Genomic DNA, 22,923 nt, shown 5'->3' with positions numbered 1-22,923 from the left:
CCCGGAAAAACAAGGCAGTCTTGTTGAGTTCTGGCTCTCACAGGTTTCACTGTATTCATAGTGCCTCTCGTATTTTTTTTTTTCAATTGTTCTTTAGGTGAAAGTTTACAGAGCAGATTAGTTTCTCGTTAAACAATACACGTATCGTTTTGTGACATTGGTTTGTGACTTAAAACAACACACATTTATTATCTTGTAGTTTCTGTTGGTCCGGAGTCTGGGTGCAGCTTAGCGGGGTACCACTGCCTCGGGGTCTCTAATAGGCTGCTATCAAGGTGTTGGTGGGGACCGAGGTCTCATCTGAAGGCTCAGCTGAGGGCGGATCTGCATTCAAGCTCATTTACATGGTTGTTGGCAGGATTCAGTTCCTTGCCACATGGCCTCTTCAAAAACCAGTTGCCGTCAAGTCAATTCTGACTCCTGGCGACCCCTTGTGTGTCAGAGGAGAACTGTGTTACATAGAATTTTCAATGGCTGCTTTTTTGGAAGTAGGTCACCAGGGCTTTCTTTCGAAGTGCCTCTGGGTGGACTCAAAACCAACTGAACTCCATCACAGCAAACAAGCGAAACGGGGCAAGAGAAAGTGAGAAAGATGGAAGCCACTGTCTTTTTTGCAACCTAACATTAAGTGCCATCCCATCACTTTTGCCATATTCTGTTTGTTAGAAGCAAGTCATAATCCAGCCCTCACTAAAGGGGAGGGATCTACACAAGGGTGTGAATACCAGGAGGTGGGGTGTCTTAGTTTTTAGTGCTGCTGTAACAGAAATACCCTAAGTGGGTGGTATATCACAAACAGAAATTTATTTTCTCACAGTTTATTGTTGTTGTTGGGTGCCATCGAATCCATCTTCGACTCATGGTGAACCCCATGTGACAGAGAACTGCTCTGTATGATTTTCTAGGCTGTAATCTTTGCAGGAGCAGATCACCAAGACTTTCTCTCACAGAGCTGCTGGTGAATTTGAACCATCAACCTTTTAGTTAGCAATTGATCGCTTAACCGTTGTGCTACCAGGGCCTCATTTCTCACCGTTGAGGTGGCCAGAAGTCCAAATTCAGGGCACCTGCCCCAGGGGAAGTCTCTGTCTCTCTTTTGGCTCTGGGGGAAGGTCCTTGTCTCTTTGTTTCTGTTCCTGGTTTCCGTGGCGACCTTTGTGTGGTGTGGCATCTATCTTCGCCCATCTGTGCTTGCTTCTCTCCATGCCTAATCTGGTTTTTTCATTAAAAATTTCAGAGGCGATTGGCTTAAGACACACCCTACACTGGTATGACCTCGTTAACATAAAGAAAAACCCTATTCCCAAATGGGGTTACATCACAGTATAAAAACCCATCGCCATGAGTCCATTCCAACGACCCACAGTGACCCTGTAGGACAGAGTAGAACTGCCCCATAGGGTTTCCAGGGAGCAGCTGGTGGATTCAAATTGCCGACCTTCTGGTTAGTAGTTGAGCTCCTAACCACTGCGCCACCAGGGCTCCATCCACAGTATAGGGATTAGGATTTACAACACATTTTTGGGGGATACAATTTCTCTTATCTAGTGTTGCTAAAACAAATACCATAGGTGAATGGCTTTAACAAACAGAAATTTATTTCCTCACGGTTTAGGGAGACTAGAAATGCGAATTCAGGGCGCCAGCCATAGGAGAAGGCTTTCTCTTTCTGTTGGCTCTGGGGAGATGTCCTTGTCTCTTCAGCTTGTTTCCTGGTTTCTTAGAGATCTCCACGTGGTTTAGTATCCATGTTCCCCCATCTCTATTGCTCTAGTTTGCTTGTTTAATCTCTTTTATATCTCAAAAGAGGTTAAGACACACCTTGCACTAATCCTGCCTTATTAACATAACAAAGACAACCCATCCCCAAATGGGATTATAACCTCAGGCATTGAGGTTAGGATTTACAACATGTATTTTTGGAGGACACAATTCACATCTATAACACAATTCAGTTCCTAACAGGGCCTCTTTGGGAATCACCTCAGGGGCCGCAGAGGGCTGTGGAGAGGGTTGAATGGGGCAGTGCGTGTATCACACTCAGGGTAGCCTGTAATTGGCAGGGTTGTGACTGGTGTTACTTTTTCACTCATCATTCTTTTCACTTTCTGAGGCCTTGGTGGCCCAGGCAACAGGGAAGGGTGGAATGAGACAGGGCCTGAGACCCCAGGACAGCCCACAGGGAGCACAAGATGGGGCTAGGTATGTGCCAGCATTCAGAGGGGTCAGCCTGGGAGACTGGGGCAGGTTTGCCAGGACAGCCCGGGACCCTTTGGTCTGGGAGGCCGGGTCCAGCCCCTCAGAAACAGAACCCATGACCAGAAGACCTGGAAGACCTCTCTGGACCTAGCTGAGTGTGGGGGAGGGGGAGCACATCTGTGTTTGGAGGGCCTCAGTTCCCATGACTGAGGGCGTAAGTGATTGACACCCCCCCCCGTCCCTGACACTGTGTGACCCAAGTAAGTTGCCGTCCCTCTCTGGGCCTCCCGTCTGAAATGCCGGCCTTGTGGCTGACCTTGGTGAACAGACTCAGAGGGGCAGGTACCAGGTGGGGGTGTTGATGCCTCCTGCTCCCCCAGGGCTGGTACTGGGTAGGGGCTGGGGCCGGGCTGGGTCCTGCCCAGGTCTCACCCCTGCTTCCACCTCTCAGGTCTTCTCCATCGTGGTGTTCGGCTCCATCGTGAACGAGGGCTACCTCAACATTCCCGACGAGGCTGAGGGGGGCAAGGAATTCTGCATCTACAACCGCAACCCCAACGCCTGCAGCTACGGTGTGACCGTGGGCGTGCTGGCCTTTCTCACCTGCCTGCTCTACCTGGCCCTGGACGTGTACTTCCCACAGATCAGCAGTGTCAAGGATCGAAAGAAGGCAGTCCTGTCCGACATTGGTGTCTCGGGTGAGCCCCTGCCCCAGTGGGCATCCCCTCAGCGTGAGGTAGTCTACAGAGGACCACCTGGCCGTGGTCTGCTAATCTTTGCTCACACATGTTAGGCAGCAGTGCCTTCTTCCCATTTTACAGATGAGGAAACTGAGGCCCAGGCGGGTGAAGGGACTGACTTGGAGCCATATGCCTGGCAACAGGGAGCAGGGAAGGATGGGACCATGGCAAGACCAGAGACCCCAGAATAGCCCCTGGAGAGGGAAGGGGAGTGCACAGTGGGATGGGCTTGTACCATGTCCAGAGGCGTCACCTCTTGTTTCCATGGCCTCTTCTATGCTCCTGCCTGGTGGGGTTCCCTAAGAACTAAGCAAGGCAGTGATTGTATGGCCCTGGCACACAGCCAGACCTAGGAGATCAGTCAGAACCTGGGGCTGGGGAGCTGACTTGACCTGCCAACCTTTGCCCTCCAGAAATAGTCTTTGCCTGGGCGTCCTGACCTCTGCCCCCATGAGCTCTAGGAATCTGATTGGTGGATGCTTCGGCGGGGTGGAAGGGCCAGGACTTGGGTCTCCAGCTGGGACCTCCCCCCATTTCCAGGTCTGGGTCAGGCATTGAGGCCCAGGCATCCCCCATCCCAGTGAGCTCCCCCTCAGGTCACGTTGCTCCTCAGCACCTGGGGGACGCCGAGTTTCTTGCGGCCCTGTTGCCGGGTGCTGGGACAAGCGCAGGGAGTGGCAGGGTCTCTGCCCACTTCTTCCAGTAGGACAGAGCAGAACCCAAAGCTGTTTCTGGAAAATTGTTCACTCCAGAGACCTGAGTCCCTCCTGCCTGACACTGGGGTTAGGTATGTCACGCTCCTATATTTGGAATAAAATTATTCTCTTGGGCTCAGTCTTTCGTCCTCTGTGGGCCTCAGTCTCTCCTTTCTAGTTCAAAGGGCTTAGACTGAAGTCGTGGTCCCACGACACCCCAGGGGTCCCTGGCAGTGCCTCTGGGAGGTAGGCTGGGCTCTAGGCTCCCCACACCCTTGGCCCATGCACACTTCATCCTGAGTAGCTCTGGTCCTAGCTGCGTAGGCCTTGGCCACCCACAGGAAGACGACAGGCTCTCACTACTACCCATCCCCACCTTGGTTCTCAAAGGACTCTGCACTAAATTTGACAACTTGGTGAGGCTGCAAGTCAGAAGTCATTGCTCAGACCCGCTGAGGTTGAGGTACCCCTTTATCCAGCCTCCTTATAACCCCTGTCTCCCGACTTCCCTGGGAGACTGCAATAGAACAGCGTGGGGGAGAAGGGGGAGCTCCTCCCTGGAGAGCCGCAGGCCCTGGGTGTGGACAGGGGCCCTGAGTTGGGGTTAGCTGGGAGACAAAAGCTGGCCTCAGCTGACTGACTTCTGTCTTCTCTCTCATACCCTGTGTCTCCCTCCTTCCTCCCTGCTCACTGCCTGGCCTTCTTGTGATTCCTGGCCCTCATCTGTCTTTTCCCAATGGTCTGTCCCCTCTGCACCTCACTCATGTCTCGGTTCTCGCTGCCTCTTCTCTTTGCTTCTCCTTCACCCCACCCTTGACCTATTCCTTTGGGGGTGGGATGATGTGGGAGACCTGCTCTGAACTTCTCCTCATTCCTCGGCCCCCCGTTCTCTCCCCACTCACCCCCTCTCTGCGTATGTGGCCCTGTGGATGCCCCCAGCCTTCTGGGCCTTCCTCTGGTTCGTGGGCTTTTGCTTCCTAGCCAACCAGTGGCAGGTCTCCAAGCCCAAGGACAACCCGCTGAACGAAGGGACGGACGCGGCCCGGGCCGCCATCACCTTCTCCTTCTTCTCCATCTTCACTTGGGTGAGTGCAGCCACCCACTGAGCCACACTCATCTGCCCCTAGTGGAGCCCCCAGGCTGGTGGCCTTTCAGCATAGCAGGGATTGGCGTCTGTTTGTCCTCTCCTTTCTCGGTCCACTTACCTTTGGAGCGGGCAGCACAGTGCTTCCTCCCTGGGGAAGGAGACCACTGCATTTGCTAAGGAGGACAGCCACTTGGTGACACCAGACTCTCGCTTTGGTACAGAACATCCTTCCTGTAGGCCATGGACACCCTCAACTACTCTAGGTGGTTGGTATTTATTACCCCCTTTTATAGAAAAGAAAGCCAAGGCCTAGACAGGAAGCTGAGGCCTTCAAAGATATGAGGCTGGGAAGAAGCCAGGCCTGGAGTCAGGAAACCTGGATCACATCCTGGGGCTGTGCCTAATTCTCCAGGCCTCAATCTTCCCATCTGTAAAATGGGGGGGGGGGGGTGGGATTGGATATGGGTGTGTATGCAGAGCGGTCACAAACTCAGAAACCTACAGGGCCAGGCAGGATGTGGGGATGGGTGAGGCAGGCCAGTGCCATGTTCTTGCCTGTTCAGAAAGGACACCCTTTGCCTGGCTCCTGGTGCCAGCAGGAATGGGGACCCCCAAGGCCACAGAAGCCAGAAATCTGAATTGTAATGTGAAATCTGATCTTTACATGTCAGGCATTTATTCAAGTTTAAAAAAATATTTTGAGGGCCCACAGCCGGACAGCAATGCTGGCCCCTCCCTTTCCCTGGTTCTAGCCAATCTCGTTGTCTTTCTTCTTCTCACCCAAACTCCTGCCTTCAGAGATCTGGGGCCACTCAATTCCAGGCCCCCCTCCCCCCCCCCACCTCCTCCACCCCCCACCCCACCCCCCACCAAGGACATCCCTCAGTCCTTGGCCCAGCCTTCTACGAGGAGGGGGCCTTGGCACTCCGTGAAGCCACACTACAGCCAGCGCCCCCCTGCTCCTTCACCCTCCTGAGCCCACCCTGGGGTGGCTTCTTTTTCTTTGAAGGTCCCTGTATGTCCATTTTCCTTGGTCCCCCCACTATCATATTGGGAGCTAGAGTATAGAGGGGCCTGTGGTTCAGCCCCTGGCAGGCCAGCTGTGGTCACTTTAGCCCCTGATGTCCTCAAGGCTGGATAGGAAAAACCAAGTGACCCCAGGGGATCTCAGGCCAGAGAAGATGCCTAAAGTGGGGACCACCCAGCCCAACAGGGAGGAGTTTGGGCGATGTGTACACTGACATGGGGGTGGGGTTGGCTCACAGAGGCTGGTGGGTGATTGGATACCAGCATTTCCAGGAGTGAGTCTGAAGGACCTTGACTGAAAGGCACCTGCCCCACTGCTGAAGCCAGCCTCCTTGCTGGACCCTGCCGGCCTCACCCCCACTCTCTCCTGGCAGAGCCTGACCGCAGCCCTGGCCGTGCGGAGATTCAAGGACCTTACCTTCCAGGAAGAGTACAACACGCTGTTCCCCAGCATGGCACAGCCCTAGGCCTCCCGGTTCACAGGAGCAGGAGCCCTGTGTCATGCCCGGTGGCCAGGTTGCAGGGGCACACCTAGTGCCTGGAATGCATTTATCCCCAGAGGGCCGAACAACCAGAACACCAGGGCTGGAGGGCTGGCTTGAGGAGCCAGTTCGGAGTGACCACTCACTCATTCATTCATCACCTCCTTTGTGTGTTCTCCGTGTGTTCATTCACTTAGTAAACATTTATTGAGCAGCTGGCTTGTGCCTAGTGGTGAATCAGACAGGGTCCCTGACCGAGGAGCCCACAGTCTGGGGAGGGGCAAGACTGGGGTGCTAAGTCTCCCAAAATGGACTGCCATGGGCTGTTAAGGGGCTGGAGGTGGCTCCACACATGGGTTGCCAGGGGTGTCGAAGGTTCGAGGTGCTGAGCTGTGAGAACTGACCACCCATCCCATGATGGTAGCGTGAAGGATGGTCTTCACAGTCCCCAGGGAGACTGGCTGCCGAGGAAGGCCTGGCTTAGGACGTCAGAGGGCCCCTGGCCCCACTCTGCTCTCACGGGCTGTGTGGCCCTGGGCAAACCCCTGCACCTCTCTGAGGCTCAGTCCACATCCTGGAGGGGGTGATAATGGTGATGATGGTGAGGATGAAAGAAAGCCCAGGACAGGGCTTGGCACAGGAATGCTCAATAAATGTAAACTCATGTTCCTTCATTCATTTATTCATTCTCTCCAGGGAGTCAGGGGCGCCTCCATAATCTCTACTTCCGGAGTGATTTTCATGTGGGGAATCTTTGTTCTTCCAGAGGACTCTGGCCCCCAGTTCTCCACTGGTTTCTTTCTTGGGACCATCAGCTGCCTGAGCAGGAACCTACCCATCCCTCCACTCTCTGCAGGAGTTGAGGAGGTAGTAGAGCAGCAACAGGCCCCCCAAGCAACTCCTCAGCCATGGTAGGGGCTGAGCGCACAGGCAGTGAGCTTCCCGGCATTGGGAGCATACAAGTGCAGGCTGCTTGCTGCACAGTGGAGATGCTGCAGAGTATACCTACTCTGTGGGAAGCAGGACCAGGGGCCCACCAGGTTGCTGGGCTCTGAGCAGAATGCCCAGCCTTCCCTTGGCACCCCAGCCCACCAGGGGCCCATGTTCCTCCTTTGCTCCTGTCTGGTGGCCCCTTGAGCTAGTTGGCCAAGGTGGACCTTGATTCGGCGGAGGCAGAGGAGTGATGGCAGGGACAGCACTAGGTGCTGGTAGCCAGAGGCCTTTCCCTGGAAGGGTCCACAGAGGTCTGCCTCCTCAGGAAACCAGCCTGGACAGTGAAGCCAGGGAGCTCTGGGAAAAGCGAGTCTGCAGACCTTTCATTCATTCCCTAACTGCTGTTGTGGACTTGCCAACAGCCTAGGCTGCCTGAGACCTGACCCCTGCCCAGGGCAGTTCACTGCCCCCGCCGCTTCTCGAGGCTCCAGCGTCTGAGCGCTTAGCAGCCAGGACCTCATACCAACCAAAAAAACCAAACCCCATTCCGACTCATAGTGATCCTATAGGACAGTGTAGAACTGCCCCATAGGGCTTCCAAGGAGCACCTGGTGGATTCGAACTGCCGAACTTTTGGTTAGCAACCAAACTCTTAACCACTATGCCACCAGGGTTTGCCTCATACCAACATAGTGGAAAAACTGAAGGGGGCCACACTAATTTCCCACAGCCCAACTTCTTTAGGCCTGGTCTCCTTTTCCCAGACCCTAGCACTTGGCCTTAAACAGCCACTTCCCAGGAATCCTCCCCCCAGCTCTTTCTGAAATCAGCACAAATCAGAAACTAATGCCTAGTCACTGGGCTTCTGGAACTTTCTGAAATAAAATGCCAAGCGCACTTCTCTCCCTAGCTTTCACCAGGTGACCCTTTGGAGTTCCTGGTTAACTCAGTGCCTTGTCAGGAGACTGATCAAAGGGAGGGAGACAGAGAGAACCCTGGCCTGGGAAGGAGCAGGACCCCCACGAGTTCCTGGTTAACTCAGTGCCTTGTCAGGAGATTGATCAAAGGGAGGGAGACAGAGAGAACCCTGGCCTGGGAAGGAGCAGGACCCCCACATCCAGGTCTGGACTCTGGACCCGACTGCCACAGGCCTCAGCCTTCTCTAGGCCTCAATCTCCCCAGCCCCAAAATGGCGTAGGTAGGGCATTAGCATTTTCTCATCACAGGCAGGTTTCCTTGGGCTGGAACGCTTCCGGAGGAAGGCTGTGACTGTGAACCTGTAAACTCTGTAATCATTCTTATTGACGAAGGTCATTTACTCCCTAGCTCAGTGTGGCCAGTGCCATTGTCTTTAATAACAGTGTAATTGCTTTTATCAAAAAAGAATTTCCTAATTATGCATGGATGCTAGAGACGAGTCTTCCCTAAACTGAGTTCTATGAAAAAAGGGTATCTGCGGTTGGTTGCAGAGGCTTGGCGAATGTTGCTTGCCATAGTTTCTCCCTTGGAGACTCCCGGCGTGCACTAAGTAGCAAAGGCTCTGACAAGTCCTGTGGTTCTGCAAGCTATTTCACTCTGTTTAACTCAACTTCGCAAACTTCTTTGACCAAATGTTTTGGTTAGAATTAGATTTAGTCACAATTGATGGAAATCCCAAATCACAGTGACTTCAGCCAGGCCTTGGTCTGGGGAGGCAGCCCAGGGCTGACATACCAGCTCCAGAAGTCCTTTGTGACCCAGGCCTCCTCCATCTCTACAATTTGCCCTGTGTCCTCATGGTCCAGTATGGCAACTAGAGCTCCAGCCATCACATCCACATTCCAGGCATCAGGTTGAAGGATGAAATGAAGAACATGGATGCCCCATTGGCCAGAACATAGTCACATGACCATGCCTAGCTACAAGAGAGACGAAGAAGAGTGGCTTTTAGGAGATGCCAACAGTTTTCTGCCCCACCAAGAAATTCTTTTTCCCCATTCCACGTAACACCCCTGAGAACATAGCTTAAGAAGGATACTGTAGGCTCTTGGGCCACTTTAACATTCAACAGTGGAGGCCCAGAGTGGCTACTGAGATTGGGGGGAATCAGGGGGTGACTGATGAGCTTCTTTCTAGCTGGTCAATGTGTCTGGGGCCCTGGGGGGTGCTGTGAGGATGGTCTTCCTTGCCTTTGGTCCAGCTAGGTTTCCTCTTTGGTTCTAAAGGACCTTTAACCTCTTATTGCCTCTGTCCTGTGAACTAACTGTCACTAACCCAGTGCTCTTGTCTGTCTCTCTTGTCTCTCCCCTAACCATCCCTACCTGCCTATCCTTGTCCCTGCTGGCCTTCCCCAGGTGGGCCAGGCAGTGCTGGCCTTCAAGCGGTACCAGATTGGCGCCGACTCGGCCCTGTTCTCCCAGGACTACATGGACCCCAGCCAGGACTCCAGCATGCCTTACGCCCCCTACGTGGAGCCCACCGCTGGGCCAGATCCTACTGGCATGGGCGGCACCTACCAGCAGCCGGCCAACGCCTTCGATGCCGAGCCCCAGGGCTACCAGTCACAGGGCTACTGAGCCACAGTGACCGCCTCCCCCTGCCCGCCCCTGCCCCACCGACCCTATCTATGCCCCTTCCTCCACACCCAGCCCCCTGCTCCCTCCCAGGCCACCCTGCCCAGTGCCTCTTTAGCCTCGGAGTTGTCCCACTGAGTTCCAGGGAGGCTTGGGGTGGGATGCAGGCAGCAAGCTGCTGGGGGGCTGTCCACGTGTGTGTGCAAGTACGTCCAAGGGCATGTGCCCAGCACGGGCCTGGAGGGTGGTGACTAGGGGTGCTTGCATTCATTCATTGCGTCATTGAGCATTTATTGGGTGCCTACTGTGTGTCAGGCCGGTGCTTGGCACAGGTGGTGAAGGAGGCAGAAGTGGTCCCAGATGGGGAAAAATGAGATGAGGAAGAGGGGCCGTGGGCACCAGAGATGAGAATGAGGGGAACAATAGACCTGGGAGGGCTGGGGAGGCATGCTGGGAAGGTTTGGCTCGGCCATAGGGCAAGTGTAAATACTCACGGGACATGGGCTGTCACCTGCAGAGCCTTCTCCATTCTCAACAGTCCTACTAGGAGAGTTGGGGCTTCCCCACCCTATGATGGGGAGGAAACTGAGGCCCGGGAGGTCAGGGGCACTCGCCTAGGGTCACTCAGCAGCCAGTGGGGAGCGAGGCCCAGCCCAGGCCGAGGACTGCAGAGTGCCTGCTCTCCCTGCCGACCCCGCCACCCCCACCCCCTCGCCGGCCTGGAGCTCGGTGTTACTGTCATTCTGGGAGCCCTTGGGGGCCTCAGCCCCATAGGACACCCTGACTGCTGCAAGCAGGGGCCTGTTCCACCCCAGCTGGGGCAGTCCTGCCTCTGGGCCCCCGTCCCACATCCAGCAGCCCATTCCAGCCCTTGGCCTTCCTCTGGAGGTGGTGGAACCGAGACCCCCCCCCACCCCCCCGCCAGCCCCGTGGCTCCTTTTCCTGTGTGTTGCTCCTTGCTCTGTGTGTTCGTGGAAGCTCGTTCCCGGGAGCTCAGGAGACCCACCCCACTTTGTGGCATTTGAAGGACTGAGCACTGTCCCTGCATCTGGGCTGGCGTTCTGAGTGCTTGCCCAGGGCCTAGGTGGCTGAGGAGGCCCAGAAGGAGGGAGGGGCTGGCCCAAGGGCACAGCAAGTGAGGCCCAGCCCCACCCCCACCAGGTGACCCAATTCTCCACCTTCGTGACCGCCCAGGAAACGGAACCTGATCTGGGACGCTGTGCCATCTCTGGGGCCGGCTCCTGGTGGGGGCAGAGTGAACAGCACTGGGGCTTTGGACCAGCCAGGCTGGCACGGGCCTCTATGTCCCCATGCGTGAGCTGCTGCTGTGGGGTGCATGGCCCCTGGGATGACATGGATGAGAGCCCCTGTGCATAGTAGGCTTGGGGGAGGCCATGGATGCAGGGGAGAAGGCAGCAGGTGTCCCCAAAGGCACACAGAGGACTGTGGGGCCCCAGGGATGGGACGGATTCTTGCACAGGTGGGCACTTAGCTGAGCCTTAGGGGGCAGGGAGACCTGAAACAGGTGCACAGGGGCGGGGGATGGAGTAGTGTAACCAGGTCCAGGAGAGGCTTGTGGTCCATCCTGTCTGCCCAGCGTCCACACCTCTCTTCAGAGCCCTCCCTGTGAGGAGATCACAAGGGATTGTGGGTCGGGCACGGTGCTGCTGTTTCCACCACCACTCCCTGTCCTCCCCGCCCAAGAACCCTGAAAGGCAGGTAATATCTGCTCATTGGTTCAGCAGACAGTTATCGGGCATCTGTGCAGGGCGCTGGGTGCTGGGCGTGGTCTCTGCCCTCACGGAGCTTGCAGTCTGTGAGGGAAGATGAGCACTAAACAGCTATACGAAGAGTCCATTGCAGGTGCGTGTGCTAGCCAGGGTCCCAAGTCTCCCTTGAGGACAGGGCCCCAGGGGTGGGCAGGAGTTAACACAGCAGTGAGGGGAGGAGGGACACCCTGGACAGAGAAGCAGCACGGCGTCGCCATTTCCCAGAAGGGGAAACCGAAGCTGAGGGGGCATAAGTGAGTTAGCGGTGGAGCTTGTGTCTGAACCCAGGACTGTTGGAGGCCCAAGGACAGCAGGGACAGAACAGGACCTCAGACAGCTGAGTGACCTCTGGTTGTTGCTGACTGCCATTTCCTAAGTCTGGGGAAGGAGCTCCGTCCCTGGTTCTCCATCCCCCAGTGGCCTGAAGGGACTCAGATGGTATCTGAACCAGACCAGAGGTTTCTGAAGCCGGTGATGGTGTGGGTGGGCATGAATGTTTCTGGGAGGGTGAGAGTCTGTGCCCACCCACAGGAGGCTGTGCAAGTCCCCCTTGCGCACTCCCCACCACAAACCTTCCCTGCCCATGGGTGTGAGGAGACCCCAGCGTGCTGCCCACCTGTTGCTCCTGGGGCACCAGCCAGCTGCATGTGGATCACGCCCTCTATAGACCTCAGTTGCTTCTCCCGTGTAATGGGGTAATGATGTAATGGGGCCGGAGGCAGGTACCTGTTAAACTTCACTCAGCCCCTGAGTGTATATTACAGACCCTTCTGCCTGCCTCCCTCCAGACTGGAAAAGTCTATAAGACCTCCTTCCTCCTGCCAGGGCCCAGCCTTGTGGTGGAGGTGAAAGCACACAGAGAGGGTGAGAGATGTACGAAGGCGCGCAGCAGGTGAGGGCAGGGTTTGGATGGGCTCCAGGGTTCCTGACTCCTGTCCTGGGAGGTTAATGGAGGACACCCCCCAGAGCCTCAAGCTCAGAGCCTACACTCAAGGGCAGTGGTATCCCCTCTTCCCTCCCACTATCCTCCCTGCCACTGTCTTGCTCCCAAGCCTTTCCTTGGAGAAGGGCCCTTGCACCCTGGCCCTGCAGAGTTTGGGTCCCACCCCCCCCAACACCAAGCACAAGAGAGGGCCTGGGACACCTGGGTTCCACACAAAAAGGACCCTTAGAGACTGTGGAGTCTGGGGTGGAGGACAGTGACTTGTCCAAGGTCATGATACAGAGCTGGAGGTTTGGGAGCCAGGTCTCCTGCCTCCCGAGTTGTCATTCTTCTCATTCAGTCACAGGCTGTGTTGCCTGTGTGGCCCCTGTCCAGCTCCAGGTGGGAGTGTAACCACTGAGGGACTAATTCCCAGGGGACCAGTATCAGTTACCCATTCCATCCTTCCCTGGTGAATCTTGATCTTCAAAGACCCATGGGGGCTCCAGGCTTCCCCCATGTAACCAAGAGCCCCCGCTTGTTACTCCTTGGGAATCCTCCCAACCTTGACCCAAGACCCCTTTGATTCCAAGGAACACGAAGGGGAAACACCCCTCCGAAGAGTTTATGGGGGGATGGACTGGTCCAGCCATCTCCCAGCGATGCCCCTGACTTGACACCCCATCCGCAGGTGCCCTGGCCCCTCCTGCAGCATTACTGCCTGTGTATAGTATAAATATATATATTTTCTATATATAAGATGTATAATATAAGTCTCCACAAATATATCTGTGTGTGTGTGTGTGTGTGTGTGTGTGTGTGTGCGCGGTGAAGGGCGGTCCCCCCCGGACCCCCACTCTAGACTCCCCCACCACCTAGTGCAGTCTCTCAAGAGTGAATCCAGTGGCCCCATGGCACCCTTATTTATGACATCTGTCCATTTGTGGTGAACCAAGTGAAGGTGGTGACTTCTGGTGACACAGTAATAAAGTGAAGACTCAAAACCCACCAGGGGATTGCAAGTGTGTCCTGGTGTGTCTCTGTTCTTGGTGAGTGTGGCATGGAACTGCCCATCCCCAGTGTCTCCCGTAACCTGGACCATATTTTATTTGCTCATTGTTTAATAAGTTTTTAATTACACAAAAAAAACCTATAAATATACTCTTAGAAAGTCAATACATTTGAAGCCAAAACCCCCAACACACACACTGACACAATCACCATTCCCCGGCCTGGGCTGTTCCTGGATTCCCAGAGGTAACGAGGTTTAGGAGCTTGGCCTGTTTCCTTCCAGGCCATTTCCATGTTTTTACACACATATGTGTACAGCACCTGTTCTTAAAGCTGGTGACTCTAGGCTGACGTATTTATCCAGAGCCTTTAAATGTCAGATACTGCTAGGCCCTGGAAGTTCAACATCGAACAAGATGGACACAGTCCCTGCCCTTGCCTAGTGGGGAAGGTGGATCTTAAAGAAACTTGCAAGTAAAAATAGAAGTTGTGATAACTGCTGGGGTAGGGTAAGAGAATGTCAGAAGACAAGATTTAGGCTGTGGGCTCAGAGCCTGGCGAGACCCTCAGATCAAGCAGGGGTTAGGCAGCAAGGGGTGCACTGGTGAACGTCCTGGACAGGAGCAGGAACACAGGTCCCTGGACAGGGAGGAGCTTGGGAGTGGCAAGGGGTGGTGGAGGCTTAGGGGGAGAGGAGAGTGAGGAACAGGCTAGAGGACAGTCTGGTCGCACCCTGTAAGGAGTTTGGGTTCATTCTAAGGGATGTGGGAAACCACTGAAGGAGGGATGCCATCCTGACACCTGCTTCAAATAGACCACTGGTGGACCACGTGGCAGTTAAAAAGCTGCTGCTCATTGCTCCGACAGGATGCTCACCATGGCAATGATGAGTGAACAGAGCCAAGATACATTTGAAGAAAGCCTACTGGATTCGCTGATGGACTGAATAAAGGGGGTGAGGTAGGTGTGAGAATGACTCGGGTGGAAGAACGCTTGAGCTCAGGCCTCTGTATGGACCTCTCAGTCACCATGCTTTCTCTTCCACCTCGGTTCTGTCTGAAAGTCCTGCCCCAGGCCCAGCCAGGGGAAGGGCCACTAGGCCTCTGATTGCACAGAGGTGAACGCCTTAACCAAAACCTGGCCCTCTATAGGCTGGTGGAGTCCCAATGTCTTGGCGTCAAAACCGTTACCCACTCGGAAGAGAATGATAGCTAAGCCAATCAGGTCGCGTCCCTCCAGAATAGGGCAGAGGGATTGGCCGCGATTCCTCGCAATCAAGAGATCCCACCCTCAACTCAGAGCTCTCAGGCTGGAAGCCTCAAAGCTGTGGCTGCCGCCCACCACATGGGAGACTCCTGCTATACGGTGGGCTCCGGGATCAACCCCACGTCAGGTCACCTACCTGGGTCGGCCAATGCAAAATTGCAACTAATTTTTTTTTTCTGTAATTTTTTATTTTGAAAAGGATCATTCTGCTGATGGAACTGTTACTGGAGGTGGTAAGAATATTTTATAGGCTGTCACGACATGCAGAGAAATTTCTGATAAATGCTTTCCAAATACAAGTAGCACATCTAGAGCTGAGGATACTCGTGGAACACTTTTTCTAAAAAGATTTAACTCTTCGTACAGGTCAGTTTTGCTTAAGTCTGAATTTAATGTTAAATATAAGTTTATACAGTGACATTTTAATGTTTTCTCTGATATTCCCTGTACTTTGTGGAGGTCATACAAGAAACCGAAAGTGACTGCATAATTTCTATATAATTCAAAGCACCTGTTTATACGTTTTATCCCTGTGTCTTCAATCACAAGGGAAAATTAATTTTAAAATTTGTCATCCTTGTTAATAATGAAACTTCACATGGAAATGCTATTTCTCTCTGTAGAGTGCGACAATCTTGAAATTTCTTTTCTATCTCTAAGCCTGTGGATATTTGTTTTCCAGTGTTGCAGCAGTTTTCAAGACCAGAGATTCCAAACTGCTTGAAGAATTCCGATAGCCTTGGTCCATGGCAGCATCTATGTGTATGCTTTCGTTTTGTAATACTTTACTGACAAAGCTGACAGCCTCAGCGCCGGCAGCTCCTGTCCTGACACTTGGCTGGAGACTTCGTATCTGTGCAGCCACTGCAGGCGAGAGCTCTCAGCCTGGACAGGCAAGCTGACCTGGCATCAGGGCCCCACGCTGCCCCATGTGGAGGCCCAGCTGCCGCCACCGCCACTACTGCTTCTGTCGCTGCTGCCACAGTCACCACTGCCAGTCTGGCCCCAGATCCTGGCCTGGCCACGCCGTTGCAGCCCCACAGCGCCTTGGACCATCCCAGGCGACCAGGTCGACTGCTCAGCACCCATGCAGCCGCTGCTCGCTGTGCCTCCTGGCCTGAACCTGCTCATTGCTGCCTGGTGTATCTTCGTACATGCTTCATCGTCCAAGGGGACTTCACTTACAAAACACTTGTATTATTTTGCATATAAAACAGACAAACAAAAAAAATAACAAAAAGCAAAATAAAATTACTCAAGGATTTCAAGTTGGGCACAGCAGAACATTAAACCAGTGCAAGGCCCCTCCTGAGATCGGGGCCCCCAAGTGCACACCCATTAGTTGGTCCTGCTCCGAATGCTGATTCCAGCCCCCTCTCCGTTTCCCCTTTGTTCTATTTGGAATCTTTTTTCTTGTCTTTTTTAATAATCTCCTTGTCAATTAGATACCTACCCTTGGCTGTGGGCCAGAGTTATGCTAGCATGTCACAGGCATCATTTATTTCACGTCTTTCAGTCACCTGTGATAGGGCCCTGCAATCCTTCCATTTCACAGATGAGGAGCTGAGCCAGAGAAGTGTACAGCTGGACTCACCCAATGGCAGAGCCTAAATCGGCTTACAGTGTGTCTAGCTTCAAAACCCTTGCTCTCATCCACTTTGCTGCCTTTTGTTAAATTATTTTTAGACATTTTCAGTAACTTTTATGTCCTTAAAGCCTGTATTTCTTAACATGAAATTCCCCCAGCTCTGCATGTTTCTAGATCTGCCTCTCTGTCCTCTGGTGTCTTCCCAAGCTCTGTCCCAATTATGTGTCCTAGAAATGTGACTTAAAACATTTGAGAGCTGGTGGACAAAACTGAAAGTCTTTTCACTCAAACTTTTTCAACAGTCTGCAGGCTTTCAACAATTACATCCCTTGGGCTGTGGCATCAGGTGAGCCTCGGTGTCCCACTTTCTCAACATAGCGGATCCCAGGCCTATTCTTGGGTGTCTTCTCCATCTGGTTTCAAGACTCCAAATACTCACTGTACACTAGCAGGTCCCACATGTACATCCCCAGCTTGGACCACTTACATGTCCACCTACCTCGACACTGAGCTATTGACATCTCCCATCTACCATGCTCAGAATCAAACTCCTGACACCCCTCCTCAAACCTGCTCCTCCCCCAGCCTTCCCCATCTCAGTAAATGACAGCTTCATCTTCCATGCGCTCAGGGCAAAATCCTTGCAGTCATCCTTGGCTCCTCTTTCTCTCATGTTTCCCATCTGATCCATTGGTAAATCCTGTCAACTGTTCCTAATTCTGACCACTTCTCTCCACCTCCACTGTGGCTCCCCAGTCCAAGCCACTCTCATCCATCTCCTGGACCACTGCAGTAGTCTCCCGGTTGGTGTCCCGGCTTCCGCCCTCGCACCTCCAGGCTATTCTCGACACAAGTAGCCATGATAACAGTTGTTATTGTAATAACTTCTCACATTGGTATAGCGCTTAGTATGTTCCAGACAGGAGCCCTGGTAGTGCAGTGGTTAAGAGCTCAACTGCCAACTTTTCGGTTGGCAGTTCGAACCCACCTGGGAGAAAGATCTATAGACTTGCTTCTGTAAAGATGGTTGTTGTTGTTAGGTACTGTCAAGTTGATTCCAACTCATATCGACCCCACGTGTAACAGAACGATACACTGCTCAGTCCTGCGCCATCCTCACAGTATTAGGCATGTTTGAGCTTATCTTGCAGCCACTGTGTCAATCCATCTCGTTAAGGGTCTTCTTCTTTTTCGTTGACCCTCTATTTTACCAAGCACTATGTCCTTCTCCAGGAACTGGTCCCTCCTGATAACATGTCCAAAGTAAGTGAGACAAAGTCTCGCTGTCCTTGCTTCTAAGGAGCATTCTGGCTGTACTTCTTCCAAGACAGATTTGTTTGTTCTTCTGGCGGTCCATGGAATGCCTAGAAAACCCTATGGGACAGTTCTACTCTGACACATGGGGTCAGTGTGAGTTGAAAATTGATTCGACAGCACCTGACAGCAACATGTGCCAAACATTGTTCTAAGAACTTTCTGTATGTTAACCTTAATCCTCACAATAGCCATATGAAGTGGATATTATTATTATCCCCATTTTACAGATAATGAAACTGACTCACAGATTAAGTGACTTGCCCAATGTCAACCAGCCGGGAAATGGTGGATATAGGATCCAAACCAAGGTAGTCTCAACCACTAAGCTCTTAAAATACAAGTCAGCTTATGACCCTCCTCTGCTCAACTCTCTTAAGAATATTTTCCCGTGTGTCTCAGTATGAAAGCCAGAGTTCTCTCAATAGCCTACAAGGCCCCACAGGGTCTTCCCTGCTACTTCTCCCATCCCGTACCCCGCCGCTGTCTTCCCCCTTGCTTCAGCCTCACTGGCCTCCTAGTTGTTCTAGCACATTGCTGCCTCAGGGCCTTTGGTCTTGCTGTTTCCTCTGCCTGAAATGCACGTCCCCCAGATTGCTGCTTGGCTCCAGCCTTCACTTCCTCCAGGTCTCTGCTCAAATGGTCTATGGAACTGTCCCTGGTCATGCCTTTTTAAAATGCAGTCCCTGGTCACCCCCACTTTATTTTCTTAGCACTTGTCACCACCTGACACATATTTACTTGCTTATTTCTTTATCGCCAGTCTCTTCTCATTGAATGTAAGCCCCATGAAGGCAGGAATTTTGTCAGTGTTCCGTCCCAAATGCAAAATTCCTGACTGTTACTGTTGTTGCTGCCATTGAGTCAGCCCCGACTCATGGCAACCCCATGCACAGTGGAATGAAACGCTGCCTAGTCCTGTGTCATGCCCATGATCAGCTGTGGATTGGACTGTTGTGATCCATAGGGTTTTCACTGACTGACTTTAGGAAGGAGATTACCAGGCCTTTCTTCCTAGTTCGTCTTAGTCCGAAAGCTCTGCTGAAACCTGTTCAGCGCCATAGCAACGGACGAGCCTCCGCTGACAGACAGGTGGCTGGGAATGGAACCCTGGTGGAGCCCTGGTGGCGCAGTGGTTAAGAGCTAGGCTGTTAACCAAAAGGTCAGCTGTTCAAACCCACCAGCTGTTCCTTGGAAACTCTGTGAGGCAGTTCTACTCTGTCCTATAGGGTCGCTATAAGTCAGAATCGACTTGACAGCAACGAGTTTGGTTTTTGGGTCCTGACATATACCAAAGCCAAACCAGCTACCATCAAGCCGATTCCAACTTATGGGAACCCCACGTGTATCAGAGCAAAACTGGTCTCCAAAGGATTTTTGAGGACTATGATCTTTCAAAAATAGATCACCAGGCCTTTCTTCTGAGGGAAACCCTGGTGGCGTAGTGGTTAAGTGCTACAGCTGCTAACCAAAAGGTCTGCAGTTCAAATCCACCAGGCGCTCCTTGGAAACTCCATAGGCAGTTCTACTCTGCCCTATAGGGTGCCTGTGAGTCGGAATCGACTGGATGGCAACAGTTTTTTTTTTTTTTCAGTTTCTTCTGAGGCACCTCTGGGTGGATTCGAACCAACAACCTTCTGGTTAGTAGCTAAGCGCTTAACCATTTGCACCACCCAAGGACTCCATATTCTGACATATAAAACCAAAAACTCATTGCCATCGAGTTGTTTCCAACTCTTAACGACCCTACAGGACAGAGTAGAACTGGCCATGGGGTTTCCAAGGCTGTATGCAATCTTTACAGAAGCAGACTGCCACATCTTTCTTCTGCAGAGTAGCTGGTGGGTTCAAACAGCCGACCTTTTGGTTAGCAGCCAAATGCTTAACCACTACACCACCAGGGCTTCTCCCTATCATATGTTGTTGCAGTTGTTAGGTGCCGTCGAGTGAGTTCCAACTCATAGCAACCTTATATACAACAGAACAAAACGCTGCCCAGTCCTGCTCCATCCTCACAATCATTGTTATGCTTGAGCCCATTGTTGCAGCCACTGTGTCAATCCATCTTGTTGAGGGTCTTCCTATACTTCCCATAGTATAAAACAAACAAACAAACCCGTTGCAGTTGAGTCGATTCTAACTCATCGCGACCCTACGGGAGAGAGTAGAATTGCCCCATAGGGTTTCCAAGGAGTGCCTGGTGGAGTCGAACTGCTGACCTTTGGGTTAGAAGCCATAGATCTTAACCACTACACCACCAGGGTTTCTTCCTATAGTATAGTAGGTGCTTAAGTGAGAATTGAATGAATGAATGATCTTCCCACCAAACTTACTCCTTCCTCTGTGTTCATCATCTCAGTGAAAGGTACCAACAGCAGCCCCCCCTCCCCGCCGCAGGCCTCCCCCTGGGTATTATCCCAGACTTGTCTCTCTTCTTGCAAATCCAAGCAATTTCCAGATCTTGTTGACTGTACTTCCTATAATATGTCTCAAACTGCCCACTTCCCGACATCCTCTGCCCCTGCCTTCGTTCTGCCATCTACGGCTGATGCCTGGAATGCCGTCGGTAAAGTGCTGCATTTTGCATATTTTCAACTTTTCTGTGTCCTCTCCATCCTCCACACTTCCTGATCCATCCCCTGGGCCCCGACCCCTGCTTCTTCGCTGGTGCTCCCACCTCAGCAAATCCTCCACTATCAACCCAGCTACCCGAGCCAGGAACCAGTTAGCATCCATCCTCAACTCCCCTTTCTTCTACTTCCAGTCCACTACCAGCGGCTTTCTATTTTATCTCTTTGGATATTTTTTGAAACCGCCCATTTCCTTTCATCCTCATGGCCACCACCCTAGTCCAGGCCCCACCCCTTCTTATCAGGGTCAGCTCAGCAGCCTCTCAGTACTGCTCTCCCTGCTCCAGCCTGGCCCAGCGTGATCCTCCTAAAACCCAAATAGGATCCTGTCCTGTGGTTCCTCTGCTTAAATGAATCTCTAACCTTACAAGAGAAAGTCCAATCCCTCCTGTATGCACACCCCTCCCTGAAGCGTCCATCCCCGGCCTCCCGCCCTCCCGCCATGCTTCTCACCATTGTCCAACCACTGCCCAGGTCTGATCATGCCGTGCCCATTGCCTGGGATGCCCTTTCTCCCTTCTCTGCCTGCTCAATTACTGACCCCTCCAAGACCCAGCTCAAAAGTCACCTCCTCTGTGAAGTCTTCCCAGGTTCCCTTGGCAGAACTAATTGCCCCCTCCTTGTCCTTTCCTGAGGGGTGCAAATGGTTAACGTGATTGCCTGCTAACTGAAAGGCTGGTGGTTTGAGTTTACCTAGAGATGCCTCAGAAGAAAGGCCTGGTGATCTACTTTCAAAAAAAATCAGCCGTTGAAAACCCTACGGAGCTGGAATCCAAACATTCTAGAGCCATGGAGGCTGGATAAACCCCCAAAAATATTGTCCTAAGATAATCTTTTTTTTTAACTAATTTTTATTGTGCTTTAAGTGAAAGTTTACAAATCAAGTCAGTCTTCTCATACAAAAATTTACATACACTTTGCCATACACTCCTAAATGCTCTCCTTCTAATGAGATAGCACAGTTCTTCCCTCCACTCTCTCTCCTTGTATCCATTCAGGTAGCTTCTGGCCCCCTCTGCCTTGTTATCTGCCCTCCAGACAGGAGATGCCAACATAGTCTCGTGTGTCCACTTGATCCAAGAAGCTCATTCTTCACCAGTATCATTTTCCATCCAATCCTTGTCTGAAGAGTTAGCTTTGGGAATGGTTCCTGTCTTGGGCTAACAGAAGGTCTGAGGACCATGGCCTCTGGGGTCCTCCCAGTCCCAGTCTGACCATTAAGTCTGGTCTTTTTTATGAGAATTTGGGGTCTGGATCCCACTACTTCCCGCGCTTTCAGGGTTTCTCTATTGAGTTCCCTGTCAGGGCAGTCATCGGTTGTGGCCGGGCACCATCTAGTTCTTCTAGTCTCGGGCTGATGTAGTCTCTGGTTTATGTGGCCCTTTCTGTCTCTTAGGCTCATAATTACCTGTGTCTTTGATGTTCTTTATTCTTCCTTGCTCCAGGTGGGTTGAGACCAATTAATGCATCTTAGATGGCCGCTTGCCAGCATTTAAGACCCCAGACACCACTCTCCAAAGTGGGATGCAGAATGTTTTCTTAATAGATCTTATTATGCCAGTTGACTTAGATGTCCCCTGAAACCATGGTCCTCAAACCCCCGCCCCTGCTACTCTGGCCTCTGAAGCATTCAGTTTGTTCCAGTGACTTCTTTGCTTTTGTGTTGACCTCTTCTGTATTGCGTGTCGTAGGATAATCTTTAAACCTTAAACCAAAACCATCCCCTGAAGTCTTCAAGCCAAACAGTGGTTTAGCCTAACGAGTAAAGAACATCTGCCTTGAGGATTATGCTCTTTTAAGATCTGTCCATATGGGATCAAACTGACAACAGCAACTTGAAAGATTACGTAGGGACTTGAGGGGGCAGTGAGTTTATGTTCATGGGGGAGGAACAACTTAGAAAAGGTGGGTGAGAATAGTTGTACACCTTGAAGAATGTCATCAATGTCATCGAATTATACATGTAGAAACTGTTGAGTTGGTGTATGTTTTGCTGTGTGTGTTCTCAGCAACAACAAAATTAATAAAACTAAAAAAAAAAAAAAAAAAAAACCTATAAAGCAAAGTTCTCTTCTGACGCAAACAGGGGTGCCATGAGTCAAAATTGATGGCAACTGGTGTTTTGGTTTTGTGCTCTCCTCTTCCTGAGGCTTCACACGTAATGGACTCCATCCTATTTGTCAGAGCCCTGATGAACAAGGGCACCTTGGCTGAGGAGATAACAGGCCAAAAAGCAGTTTGGGGGCCTAACGGTGAAGCCTTAGTAAGCCCCTTCTGTGTGTCTGGAGCTGTTCCCAGCATCCCAAAGTCAAATGGCAGAAACAGATGGCACGAAGACGGGGGAGACGGGTTTTAGAAGGGGAAGGAAAGAGAACCACCATTCTGTGTTCTGTGCCAATGGCTTTGAAGATGTGACTGCATTTCATCCTCATAGCCTCCCTGTGAGGTAGGGATTTTCAAAACAAAGAAACCGGCATGTAAGATTTACAAAACTGATAAAGGCAGCCTTTCAAAGCAGTGGAAGGAAAAAGAGACTATTAAATAAATTCTTTTAATATGAAATAACTCTGCATTTGGAAACAATAAAGTCAGATCCCTCAAACTGCATTAAAAGTCCAAATGGAGAAAAGATCATCATTTAAATTCATGTTACACGAGTTTGGGGTGGGGAAGGCCTTTCACAGCATAACATTGAAGGCCAAAACCATA

The 22,923-nt window shown here is 52.0% G+C and overlaps 1 protein-coding gene across 2 annotated transcripts in view; it reads left to right on the top strand.

The window, feature by feature from the left end:
* Positions 1-14,272, top strand: part of SYNGR1 (synaptogyrin 1) — a 31,459-nt gene extending 17,187 nt beyond the window's left edge. The window contains exons 2-4 of one of the 2 annotated variants that reach the window (XM_003419754.4): positions 2,651-2,897; positions 4,574-4,719; positions 9,496-14,272. In XM_003419754.4, coding sequence (XP_003419802.1) covers positions 2,651-2,897; positions 4,574-4,719; positions 9,496-9,717 — 615 coding nt within the window. In that variant the 3' untranslated portion in view covers positions 9,718-14,272. Of the gene's footprint in view, positions 1-2,650; positions 2,898-4,573; positions 4,720-6,121; positions 6,446-9,495 lie in introns of those variants that run through there. The other variant, XM_003419755.4, reaches the window with a different exon arrangement.
* The last annotated feature ends 8,651 nt before the right edge of the window (positions 14,273-22,923 follow it).

The sequence above is a fragment of the Loxodonta africana genome, chromosome 4 (assembly GCF_030014295.1).
Source record: "Loxodonta africana isolate mLoxAfr1 chromosome 4, mLoxAfr1.hap2, whole genome shotgun sequence".
Lineage (NCBI taxonomy): Eukaryota > Metazoa > Chordata > Mammalia > Proboscidea > Elephantidae > Loxodonta > Loxodonta africana.
Note: the sequence above shows the minus strand (reverse complement) of the source record. Positions and strands in the feature narration are given on the sequence as shown.